Source organism: Rhinolophus hipposideros, assembly GCF_964194185.1.
Source record: "Rhinolophus hipposideros genome assembly, chromosome: 2".
Classification (NCBI taxonomy): Eukaryota; Metazoa; Chordata; class Mammalia; order Chiroptera; family Rhinolophidae; genus Rhinolophus; species Rhinolophus hipposideros.
In genome coordinates this window covers 41,502,325-41,515,807 of record NC_138048.1, presented here as the reverse complement: position 1 = coordinate 41,515,807, position 13,483 = coordinate 41,502,325, and the positions used below count along the sequence as shown (strand labels likewise).

General features: G+C 38.5%; 1 protein-coding gene across 1 annotated transcript in view; it reads left to right on the top strand.

The window, feature by feature from the left end:
- The first annotated feature begins 45 nt into the window (after positions 1 to 45).
- Positions 46 to 13,483, top strand: part of CCDC191 (coiled-coil domain containing 191) — a 63,746-nt gene continuing 50,308 nt past the window's right edge. The window contains exons 1-4 of the mRNA XM_081027172.1: positions 46 to 233; positions 4,284 to 4,425; positions 8,689 to 8,826; positions 12,272 to 12,450. Coding sequence (XP_080883298.1) covers positions 144 to 233; positions 4,284 to 4,425; positions 8,689 to 8,826; positions 12,272 to 12,450 — 549 coding nt within the window. The 5' untranslated portion in view covers positions 46 to 143. The remainder of the gene's footprint in view (positions 234 to 4,283; positions 4,426 to 8,688; positions 8,827 to 12,271; positions 12,451 to 13,483) is intronic.

Genomic DNA, 13,483 nt, shown 5'->3' with positions numbered 1-13,483 from the left:
CTCCTGGGAGTGGTGGTTCGTCGGCCCCCAACACCTGCCTTCCTTGCGGACAAAGGAACTACAACTCCCGGGGAGACCCGGAAGCAGGAGAGGCAAAGGAGCGGTTGTCTGTTGCCGCGGAGGTTCGGACCTGAAACTGGAAAATGCTGCTGGCGCCTCACGAAAGATCCTCCTCGAGGAAGAGGACGGAGCTCAATCGCTGGAAGCAGCTTACGAGGAAACCGAGTCCCAAGGTGATCCATTCCAATCGGGAGTTGTGGGAGACCGGCCCGAGGCCAGCCGCAGCCCCGACCATGCTTCCTCCTTCCCCCAGGGCATCCTTACCTGGCCCGCCCCTGCCTTGGCCGCCCTGGAGCCAGCATTGCCCTGGTGGAGGAGGCCTAGGAACTTTGGGGTCTGGGTACCTTACGGCTTTAGTGGGCAGCCTCGTGGAAAAACTATTTCCATCTAAGGCTTTTTGCAAACCCAAGAGGTCTGGCAGTGCCCATCCTGGTGAAGAGAATTCACGAACACCCTCGCCCCCCGCTAATAACCCCACAATTTTAAGGAAGTTCCCACACATTTCTTGTTCTTTTGTTTATTGATTTATTGTTTTGAAAATCACAGGGAGCTAACTGATTTTTATAGGAAGGGGAAGATCTTCACGTTAAATCTTCTGCCTTATATCCCTCCCCCTCTGGTTTTACATAAAGGATCAAACATGAACTCAAGAATGCAAGTGAGTGTTGACTAGATCAATACGTGATTCACCTGACAATTTCTAAATTCAACCAGCATTTAAAAACTAGGTCCTCTTTTAAGTTTGTTACCTCCTTGGATGCAATAGCATGCAAAGACATGGAAACCTGATAACCCCATTTTAAACTTGAAACATAATGACTTTAAATGTGAATGACATGGTGCAAAGTCACAATTACATGGTGTATACTTTTCACAGACTGGTTAACAGTCACAAAAATAAATGCTTTAAATGTAGGTGAGAGTACCAGAATGTAACTGGCTTCTCAGCTTTCAGCTCCAAAGCAGTTTCACCAGCGGTTTTCACCCTGAAGTTATATTTTCTTTAAAAAAACCATTCTATAGGCATGTGGCCTTTTTGAGGGCCCTAGGCAATTTTGCTTGCAATTTATTCTAAATATACCAGCTAAACAACGCACTGCAAATATTCCACTTGGTCAATATCTTGCCCCAGATATTGGAGGGGGCAGACTAGGGCACTAGAGAGTTGGAAAGTGTCTGCTCCTGTCTTAATATACCAGTTTGAATTGGATCCAGAATAGGTTATAAATATAGACTTGATGATGAAAGGTAAAAATTTGGGACAATATTTCAGGACTCAAAAAGAAAGGGGTTTTGCTGCTAGTGCTCATTGTTACTGCCCACAGAAGAAAATGGTAAAAACACAAGAGCTCCTCGAAGTTCGGTTGTGTTTTCATAGAATCAAGTCTTCTTTGTTGCTAATAAAATTATTCAGCAATACAGCTGTAGTAATTAGTTTTCTATAAGGTGCTTTGAAGATGAAGTGTTGTGTAAGTGAAAGAGTGTTATACCTTTTCCCTCCTTCATGTATCAGTATGCTAGCTTAGATATTCCTTATTTTTTAAAAAACCCACCAGAATTACTAGCAAAGTAAATACCGTGTTTCCCCGAAAATAAGACCTAGCTGGACAATCAGCTCTAATGTGTCTTTTGGAGCAAAAAAATAAGACCTGGTCTTATTTTACTATAATATACTGAAGTAATAATATAATACAATATAAATAATATAATACCGGGTCTTATATTAATTTTTGCTGCAAAAGACGCATTAGAGCGGATTGTCTGGTTAGGTCTTATCTTCAGGGAAACACAGTATGAGATTATACGAGTATATGTTGCCTTATTTTTATATTCTTTAGGAGAGGAGAAAAGAGGAGAGGAGAGGAGAGTACAGACCTTAGGAGAGGACGCTGTGGCCTTCCTCAGATAATTGGAAAGACTGTACTGTAGTTACATTTACCTAGGGGACCAATACAATAGGTAAAAGCTATGCGTGCATCCCAAGTAAGAATCTTCTAATGACTAGAGGCAACCCCAAAATGGAGTGGACAGTCTTAGAAGTGTTTTCTATCACTGAAGTATTCAGGTGCATGCTAATGGTCACTTAATGTCAGGACTAACGAAGAGTATGTCTGAGCACTTAGTGAGGGGATGGGAGGTTGGATTAGATAACCTTTGAGATCTCTTCCAGACATGAGATGTATATTTTTGAGTCCAAGTACCATTTAAGTTGAAAATACCATTAAACCATCTCCGGTGCATGCCTGAGTGTCAATTTGGCAACTTGCCATACTTAATTCATTTGTGCACCACATGGTTCAAAATCATGCAACATTTTCCTGGGAAAATATTCTTCTGCCTGGTAGTATTTTGAAGAGCTATTACTTATCTAGATTGACAGGCATTATGAGCCTCAGGACAGGTGGAACCTAGGCTAGATATCTTTGTTAACTATTCATCCACCCAGTATTTATTAAGTGCCTACTAAGTGCTAGCTCATTATTTTGGGCACTGGAGATAATACAGTGTGGGGGGCAGGTTTAGATTCTGCCTTCCCAGAGTTTATAGTCCAGTGGGGGTAAACAAGTTACGTAAACCTGTTGGGAGAATTAAGGATATAGTGGAAGCATTTGGTGGGGTGCTAATATAGATGGAGCCATTTTCCTCTTTCATGTAGTTGTTAGCCAGCTTGACTCAGATTTTTAGCATTCCTTTTATCGTTCTCCTCTAAAACTTTTGCTGTAGCTCTTTTTTCCATTGTATCCTCAAATCTCCCATCTTGAAAAAAACCAGTAAGTCCTCATTTGATCCCCTTCATCCATTCAGATTGCCATATAATTTCTTTTTCTCATTTAATATGTTTGGATGGATGTATAGCCTGGATTCCTTGCTGTTGTATTTTTATTATCCTTTCATGTCCACAATTGTTTTATCCCAGCTTTCTGTTTTTTACCACTTCACAGAAACATTTATAAATTACTTACTGACCAAATCTAATGGTTTCTTCTTTGTCCTCTTAAGGTTCATTTGCCATGGTTATCACTTTTTTATTCTAGAACTCTCCATTATCTTTTTATAACACTGTTTTCTCTTGCTTCTCCTAATACCTCTCTGCTCATTTCTCTGTCTTCTTTTCTGATTTTGTTCCCTAATATATCCTAACTCTGAGTGTACCCTAAACAGTTGCAACCTCTAGACTTAAGACTTCCAAATGCACTTGAGTGAACCGCCCTCTCAAAATCAGGTAGGACCTTATTATGTGGAAGATAGGGGAGTATACAGAAAGAATGTGTGGAGCATGGTGAAGGCCAAGAACAGGCTTCCTTCAGAGCAGAAATGAAAGATTACCCAGCAGCACTGGGGACTTGGCTGTAGCAGGTAATTGTAAATTTTTGTGGTACCCCAAATTGCTAGATTAGATTGACCCAGGCCTGAAGGTTTTCACTGGAAAGGCAAAGGAGCAATAGATTTGAGGCTTATGTAAGAGAGTAACTGAAGACAGTAACTTATGTAAGAGTAACAGAGTAGGAGAAAAAGGAGACCCTTTAGAGGACTCATAGGTTGGGAAGAAGGAGGAGACATATGGTGCCTGGAGGACTTGGTGAGTGGAGCAGGGGGAACGAGAAAAAGATGGGTAGGAGACTGACGTTAGCGGGCCAAGGTGATCAGGGTTGGGTTGACTAGTGGAAAATTCTGTATGAGGTGGTTCCGGGCTACCATGTCAGTGGGTTGCTGAACTGCAATCGAGGGGAAGGCTGTACAGGAGGTGAAGCGAACCTTGAGTCTGGAATGTGGGTCGGTGTTCCTCAGGGATGTTGAAGTCACTTAGAATCAGATAGATGCCTGGTAGAACTGTGAGTCCTGGGGCAGCGTACCCCAAATGCAGCAGTCCACCACCATTTACAATTCACCCTCATCCTGATTTTATAGGTATTTCTTACTGAAAGCAAATATTAAGGTGTCAGGATACCATAACTAATGTTGTACACAAAAGTTATCTAAAGTTTAAATAACCTTTTGTTCAAATACAAACATTATGAACACCTGGTAAAACCTGGTAAAATACTGCAATTCATGTTTAGTGAATGAAATTATTTAAGGTGAATGTTTAAGCCTCAGAGTTCCTTCAAAAATGGAAAAATGAAAGTATCTTAATAGTTGTAGAAAATCAGATTCTTAAGTTGGAGGGAAATTTTCTAACACCGTCATCTTACTGGATTTCTTTTTTTTCTGTTATATTAAAGAGAGTAGAGAAAACCTCAGGATATGCAGTTTCGAAAGCATTTTCTGCTGGAAATTCAGATTTTTCTAGAAGGCTTTGGGGCCAAATCATTGATTTGGAAACATCTGAGCAATTAGAGAATCATGATGAAGTCTATGCAGAAGGTAAGAGAATGCATTTTTTGCTGCGGGATTTACAGTTCTTTGGAGTACAACTTATTAAAGCATAACCCATAATGCATTTCAGATTACAGAATAAAAGCTTTTCTTTCTCTTCTTCTTCTTTTTTGTTTGTTTTTACTGCCCTGAACTTAATTTACTCTGGAATTAACTCGAGAATTACAAGTAAGGCTATGTTAAAGGCCCTCTTTGTCTTCTGAAATAGAACCACATCCAGAGGCAGTTTGACATAAAGAGCAAATGATGAGAGTTATAAGGTATTAGTCCTGTGGCAGCTTGTTAATTTGCTCTAGTATCATATATAATTTGATCCCTAGTTTATAAACCAACTTTGTTCCTTATAAAGAGATTCTAAAACTGATCTAACCTCCATATCTCCCCCAAAGCATTTACTCCTCTGGAATTTGGTATTTTAGTTACTGTTGCCCTGAGGAATGCCACGGTTTAGGGATGAAGAGATTCAAAGGAACCAGCAAAGAAGACTGGGAAGGAGAAGCCACTGAGGCAGGAGGAGAGTCCGAGTGCCATGTCCTGAAAGCCAACTTCCTTCTGGATTATTTATGTCTCTAGTTATTCAGTTTATTTCTTCTTTCATTCAACACATATGTATTTAAGTATTATTCAGTGCCAGGAACTATTTTAGGCACTAGAGGAACAGGTTATGAACAAGACAGGCAAAGCCCTTGCTTCATGGAGCATACATTCTAGTGTGGGAATAAAGAAAATTGAAAACAAATGATCAGATAGTGACGGGTCATTTGAGTTTAGATCTGAATAACAAGAAGGAGCCAGCTGAGTAGCGATGGAGGAAGAGCATCCCAGGCTGAGGGAAAGGGCATCAAGAGTTCAAGTACAGACAAGCTTGGTGTGCTTGAGGAACTGAGGGAAGACCCGTGTGGTTAGAAGTTACCAGTGGAGATGAGCTCTCAGAAGTGAGCGGAAGACATGTCACATCGGGCCTCACAGGCCTGGGAAAATAATTTAGATTTTATTCTGAGTATGATGAGACACCACAGAAGGGTTTTAAGCAGAGGTGTAATGGGACCGTTTTTAAATGTATAAAAAGTGGATTAGAGGGGAGAAAAACAGGGACTGGGGAGACCAGTGGGAGGCTATTGCAGGGTCTGGGTGAGCAGAATGGTGCTTAGTCTTAGGTGGTTGGTTGCACTGGAGCTGAAGAAAGGAGACTGATTCAGAAATTGGCAAGGTACGTCTTGCCTATCCTACTTCCCATTGCACCAATGAGAATATACAATATATATACTTTAGCCTATTAAGGTTTCTGAGGACTCCTGCTGTACCCAATTTCCCAAGCTGCCACAAAACTCTTCTTATCCTGAAATACCTATTAATATCCTGAGAAACTAGTGATCCACATTAGGAAGGAGTGGTGTGTGGACAGAACACGATTTTCAAAGGTTTATATTCTTTTCTCTCCTCTCATCCACCATCTGTTAATAGTCTACAAGAACTAGTGTTCTGGAAGCATCCTTTGAGAGGTTCTGCCCCGAGGTAGCCTTGTACACCCCTCTTCTGAGCCAGTATGAATTCCTCCAGTTGAACACTCCAAGGGAAGTTGCCATTCTTCGTGCCTTTGGAATACTTCGTAGGGCAGTAGATCCCCCTTATCCTTGGATTCACTCTCCACGTTTCCATTTACCTGAGGGCAACTGCAGTCCAAAAATATTACATGGAAAACTCCAGAAATAAACAGTGCATGAATTTTACATGGCGCTCTGTTCTGAGTAGCGTGCTGAGCTGTTCCACTGTCTGCTTTGTACCTCCTGGGACTTGAATCATCCTGTGGTCCAGGTATCTACACTGCATTCGTTACCTGCCTGCTGTCACTTAGTCGCTCTCTTGGTCATCAGATAGACTGTCATAGTGTCACAGTGCTTGTGTTCAAGTAACCTGTATTTACTTAATTGCCCCAAAATGCAAGAGTAGTGATGCCGGCAATTCAGATATGCCAAAGCGAAGCTGTAAACTGCTTCCTTTTAGTGAAAAGGTGAGTGTAGGGCAGTGAGATATTTTGAGAGCGAGAGAGGCCTCATTCATATAACTTTTATTACAATATATTGGTGTAATTCTATTTTATTAGTTACTGTTGTTAATCTCTTATTGTGCCTAATTTATAAATTAAACCGTATCATAAGTATGTATGTATAGGAAAAACAGTACATGTAGGGTTTGGTACTAGCCGTAGATTCAGGCATCCACTGGGGGTCTTGGAGCGTTTCCCCTGCGGATATTGGTAAACCTCTCTTTACCAATGACTAGTGTTTAGTAGATCTGAATTATTCTATGCATAAGTTACTATACACATAAATATCTGAATTACCATGCACAGGGTTGCTCAATAAATATCTGCTCCCTTTCTCGACCTTCCTCTGAAAGCCGGTAATGTTTGTTGCTCGTATACTTTTTATGCTTACTTTCTACTACCTTGATTCATTTTTTCCTGTTTTACATATCATTCATTCCTATCTCTATTAAATGCCTTTTAGCATTATTTAATATATGGAAACACTCCATTACCACAGAGGTATGTGATAATAATAACAACGATGAAGAGAATGCTGAAGTAGACATTTTTTTCCTTTGAAACTCCCATGCCCTTCTCATAAGAGCTGTTTGACCATGCTGATAGTCACGATGAAGGTCATGCTAAAGTAGACATGTTCTCACCTATCTATTTAAGAAGATTTCCTGGATATCATCGAGAAAGAAATTTAAATGGGAGTTGGCTTCCAGGATATCACACTCTTAGTTTCTTCTCCTTCCTTAATGACCTCTCCTTCCTCGTCTGCTTTTCTAGTTCTAGAAGCTTTATCTCTTCAGCCTCTAGATACTGGAGTTCCTCAGGGCTTTGTCCTTGAACCAGTCCCTACCCACCTTTCTCCTTTTGCAATCTCACCCACTTCTATGGCTTAAGTACCATCTGTATGCCAACAACACCCACATTTATTTCTTCCACTTGCTCTTCTCCCCTGAAATACAGAGTGGTATAGCCAATACCTATTTGGCATTCCTCTTTGGATGTCTCGTAAGCATCTCAAACCTAAACAAGTCTAAAACTGAACTCCTGATCTTGTTTCCAAACCCACTGTTCCGTTGGCCTTCCCTGGCTCAGAAAATGTATCTCCGTCTTTGCAGTTGCTTAGGCCCAAAACCTGTATTTCTTTTTCTCTCACACCCCATGTCTTGTCCATCAGCAAATCATGTCAACTTTACCTCACAATATTATTTTCTAGACTATGACCATTTTTCAAACCTCCACTCCAGGTCCAGGCCACCATCCCCTTTCTTCCTGGATTTTTGCATTTGTCTCCCAACTGGTGTGCCTTGCTTCTGTGTTTGTCCCCCTGTAGCCTATTTTAACATAGTCATCATCAGAATGATCTCTTAGAATGTAAGTTACCTCTTCGCTCACTACCCTCTGTCGCTTCTCATTGCATTCAGAGTAAAAGCCAAAATACCTAGAATGGAGTCAAGACTCTAAAGAAGGGGTTTTCAGTCTCAGCACTACTGACATTTTAGGTCAGATAATTTTTGTTGTGGGTGCTGCCCTGTACATTGTAGGATGTTCAGCATCATTTCTGGCTTCTGTCCCCTACATGCCAGTATCACCTCCCTGAGTAGTGACAACCAAAAATGGCTGCAGACGTTACCAAATGTCCACGGGAGCCTGAGATAGCCCTAACCTGGAATCACCTGATCTTTATGTTACCCTTCCACCTCATCTGCTATTCCCCCAGCTCCCTTCACTCACTGCTCTCCAGCCACACTGCCTCCTTACTATTTGTCCAACACACCTGGACACTCTCCTGCTTTAGAGCCTTTGGATTGGCTTTCCCTCTACATAGAATAATATTCCCTTACAGAACCATATGACTCACTCCCTCACTTTCTTCCGTTCTTTGCTCAAATATCTTCTCAACGAGGCCTCCTTTGATCACTCAGTTTAAAACTATCAACACCTAGCTTCTATTTCTTGTACACACTTTCTCTTTCTCCTGCTCTTTTTTTCTGACTTGTTTATTTTCTCTCTTTCCCAATTAGAATGTAAGCTTCATGGTGGTGTGTTTTGTTTTCCTGTTTTGTTCAGTGCTATATTCCAAGCATCTAGAACACATGATAGGTGCTCAATTAATATTTATTGAATAAATGAAAACAGTGAATGAAGAAAGGTGTCTGAAGTAATTGAAATACTGAAATATTAAAAACACATTTTTGTTTTATTGATAGCTCAGGAGCTGATCCATGACTGGTTAGACACCAAACTTAAGCAAGAACTAGCAAGTGATGGGGACACTGAAGACATTGGGTCTAGTATCCCTCCTGTGTTAGAGGTCAAAGGTCATTTGCAATATGACAAGTTTGATGGTAAGAACTGATCTTATTGTTCTAAGCTTTAACATCCAATGAGTGTGTTTAAGAAGTCTTTTCAACTGTTTTAAATAATAAATGGTAATATCTTTTGACTTTTCTGCGTTTTGCTTAGCTTTATAATTGGCTTTCATTTTTCCTGATTCAATTTAAATTACTTATCTATATCCTCAGTAAATTCATGATATTTTTAAATCAAAATATTCTATTATTTATAATTCTTATGACTATACTAGTAAATAATGATGTTTAAGATTGCCTCTTCCTATACACTGTTGGGTGCCTATTTATTTTGGCGACTACATTTGAGCATGCGTATATTATTTTATATTTACAAAATGCTTCATATATCTTTATAAGGAACATTATTACTTGTACACAGAGCTAGTGTCAGACAAGTTAAACAGCTAATTTGTGACGGTTCCTCTAATGTAGCCAAAGAATCTGAGATTTGTTTCCCTGAGCGTAAGGGTAGGCATGGTGACAGTGTGGCAGCATTACCCAGACACCCTTGAACTCACCTGGCAGCATTCCCCTTGTTAGGACTCTACAAACCCCAGCTTGGGAATCACAAAGTCATAAGCTCTTAAAGTTAGAGGAATCCTTCAAGATCACCTAGTCTGATCTACTCCCTTCACCCACTCAGATAAAGATCCTCCTACAGTATCCCTAATATGGGGTGATATAATCTCTGCCTGAACACCTCCCAGGATAGAGAGCCTGCACTTTGGAGGAGCCCGTTCAACTGTTGTGTGGCTCTAATCTTCATAGTATTCTCTCTTAGTTAGGAGAATTAGGATTTTTGTCCTCAGTAACCTTTATCCATTAGTGTCACAGAAAATAAAATCATGTTTCCTCTCTTTAGGACAGTCTTTGTTTTTTTTTTTTGTGGGAGTTGTAGTCATATCTGATCCCTCATATACTTCAGTGTTTCTAGAATAAGTAACACCAGTACTCTCTGCAGTTATTTTATTATCACATTGTTTCTGGATCTTATCCTGGTTGCCACCTTCTGGATAGTTTTCTAGTTTATGAATGTCATTATTAAAGTGAGGCATTTCAGTACTTCATATTTATTCTGAAGCACATATGAAATACAGTGAAATTTTTACTTCCTTTCACTTGGTGCTAACAGATCCAGTTATATCTCTTTACTTAAGCTGGCTATTAACCACCTCGTATCATACCGGGTCACTCATCTTATGCTATTAGAGTTTTGTTTTTCAGGGTTTCTTGGGTTGTTTTATTTGTTTGTTTGTTTTTTAATCAAAACATTGAACAAAATTATTATGTGGCCATTAAAAAGGATACTTACCAAAAATATTCATTAGCATGTGATTATCTCAGTAGACACGGAAAAAGTATTTAACAAAAATCCTGATTTAAAAACTCTGAGCAAACTAGTAAAAGACGGTAAACTCCGTAACCTGATAAAGGGCATTTACATTTGATGTGTAAAAACCAAATACCAAAATGACAAATGTAAATCCTACTGTAGCTCAGGAATTACATTAAATGTAAATGGATTAAACACACCAATCAAAACACAGAATTTCAGAATATGACCTAACTATATGCTGTCTACAAAAGACAAGATTTAGATTCAAAAATATAAATAAGTTAAAAGTAAAAAGATGGAAAAATATATACCATGTAAATAGTAACCAAAAGAGAACAAGAGCAGCTTACTAATATCAGAAAAAAAGACTTTAAGAGAAAAAACTTCTACTAGAGACAAAGAAGGCCATTCTATAAGGATGAAAAGGTCAATCCATCAGGAAAACATAAGTATAAACATATGTACTCTAAACAGAAGAGCCCCAAAATATGTGAAGCAAAAACTGACAAAATTGAAGGGAGAAATAGATAATTCAACAATATCAGTTAAAGACTTCAAAACCCCATTTTCTTTTTTTTAAATGTAATTTAATTTTATTATTAGTTTCAGCTGTATAAAACAACGTAATGATTAGACATCTACACCCCTCCCAAAGTGATAACCCCAACAAATCTACTGCCCATCTGACACCATACATAGCTATTACAATGCCATTGACTATGTTCCCTGTGCTGTACTTTACATCAATATTATTTTATATTAGTTTCAGGTGTACAGCACAGTGGTTAGGCATTTATATTATCTATGAAGTGATCCCCTGGTAAATTCAGTATCCATCGGACACCCTACATAGTCTTTACTCAAAACCCCATTTTCAATAATGTGTGGAACTATGTGATATATGCAACAGAATATCAGCAAGGAAGATGTACAGTATTATTAGGAAAATACAAATTAAAACGACCATGATTAACCCCTTGTACACCTATTAAAATGGTTTAAATTAAAAGACTGACCATACCAATCTTTGGCGAGGATGTGGAAGGAGCTCTCTTGCACTGCTGGCGAGAGGGTAAAATCATGTAGCCACTTTGGAAGACAGTTTGGCAATTTCTTAAAAAGTTACACATGTACTTACCATATAATCTAACCATTCTAACCTTAGGCATTTTTCCAAGAGAAAAGAAAGCCTATGTTCGTACAAAGACTTCAAAACAAATAAATGTACATAACAACTTTATTTGGAATAGCCAAAATCTAGAAACAACCCAAATGTTTATCCACAGATGAAGGAATGAATACACTGTGGCATACCCATTGCAGTGGAATACTACTCAGCAGTAAAGTGGGATAAACTATTGCTATAACATGGATGAATCTCAAAATAACTGCTGAGTAAAAGAAGCCTGACCAAAAAAAGAGTACATAGCATATGATTTAATCGATACAAAATTGTAGAAAATGTAACCTAATCAGTAGCAACAGAAAGCAGGCTCTGTGGTTGCCTGGAGTAGGAAAGAGAGCGTGGGGAAGAATGAAGGGAAGAGACAACAAATCAGTGTGAGAGCTCTTTGGGGGCTGACAGACATGCTCATTATCTTGACTGTAATGATGGTTTTACTAGTATACAGATATGTCAAAACTTACTGTAAACTTTAAATATTTACAGTTTAGTTATGCTGCAATTAAGCCATTTTTTAAAAAGCAATGCAGTCTTAAGCATGTTTAGATTGAAGTAATAGCTTTTAAATTTGGGATGAGGGCAATTATTCACGAGTAGAGGTTTTCTCCCTCTTAGTTGAAGGTAATTGCTGAGGTCTATACTCATCCAATTGGCATTATCAGTTACTATTTATTGAGCACTAACAGCTTTGTATTTTTATTGTACCAGGATTATTATTATTTTTTAATTAAAATTTATTGGGGTGACAATGGTTAGTAAAATTACATAGGTTTCAAGTGTACGATTCAGATACATCATCTGTATGTCACATTGTGTGTTCACCACCCCGAGTCAGTTCTCCTTCCATAAATATGGAAATTACATTAAAATTAAAATTTTTGAAAAATGTCCCTTTTTTGTTGTTGTTCTGTATCCCCCAGATTTATGTAGCCATTTGGAGGAAGAAGAAGAAAGTACCACCATTCAAAAATTTATAGACCATCTGCTCCATAAAGATGTGGTGGATTCTGGGATGTTGGAAGATCTTGGAATGAATGGAAACCAAGAACAGAAGCAGCAGAAGGATCCTCGTCTTACCATGGAGATGAGACATAAGCAGGTGGGAGGGAAAAACAAAATTAAAATGGATAACAGGAAGCAATCTTTGTATAACACATTTAATAAGCTTAAATAAAGACTGAGGCTTTCTTATGAAAAAGGGTGCCATCTGTGGTTTGGTTAGGTAGAATAAAAATAAAATATAAGAACTTCAGAAGAAAAATAATGCTTGTAAACTGAGGATAGGAAACACTTTAAGAAAGCCCCCCGAAAAAGGGAATAATTGATTTTAACCAATAGAGTGGTGAGCTAAACTTTGTTACTTTGGACATGGTTCTTTGTATCTTAAATATGTGGTTTGGGTTTTGCTTGATTTTGGTTTTTGAATTGTGACATCAACATATTAATATCGTGAATATTCTAGTGATAATTCATTTCCAGCAACTGAAAAATTCACTCATTTTGTGATTGTAATTTGAAAGGGAGGACCGATATGAATTAATTCCAGTTCAGCTGTGTTGAATATGGAAACTTTCTTTTCTCCAAAGGGAATAGCAGGTTATAGGAAAAAGATGCACTTTACACTTTGTAGAGGAGCTTCAGGACATCATGGCCAAGTCTTTGCCATGTACAAAACTAAGACTGAACTAGAGTCAGTGTCTATACATGTGTTCTGTCTTCTTGTAACACCGAATTTCTGATTGCTTTAAATAAGGCACTGTGGGTGTTAGAAAAACTGAGGTAGAAATATATCTTTGTTTTGGGTTTATGATAAAAGAGAGGAAAGAAGTTTCAATAAGAGATAGCCATTATCCAGAAATATTGTAACTGGATAGTAAGATAAGGGTAAAGTGAAGCAGGAAGGAAAGGACGACTCCTTAATTCAAAAGAAGAATTAATAGATTTGAAAAAAGGTTATTGTACTTATTCAAAAATATCTGTAAAGGGGGTCAAATATATGGTGATGGAAGGAGAACTGACTCTGGGTGGTGAACACACAATGTGATATATAGATGATGTAATACAGAATTGGAGAAACAGTACGCTTGAAACCTATGTAATTTTACTAACCATTGTCACCCCAATAAATTAAA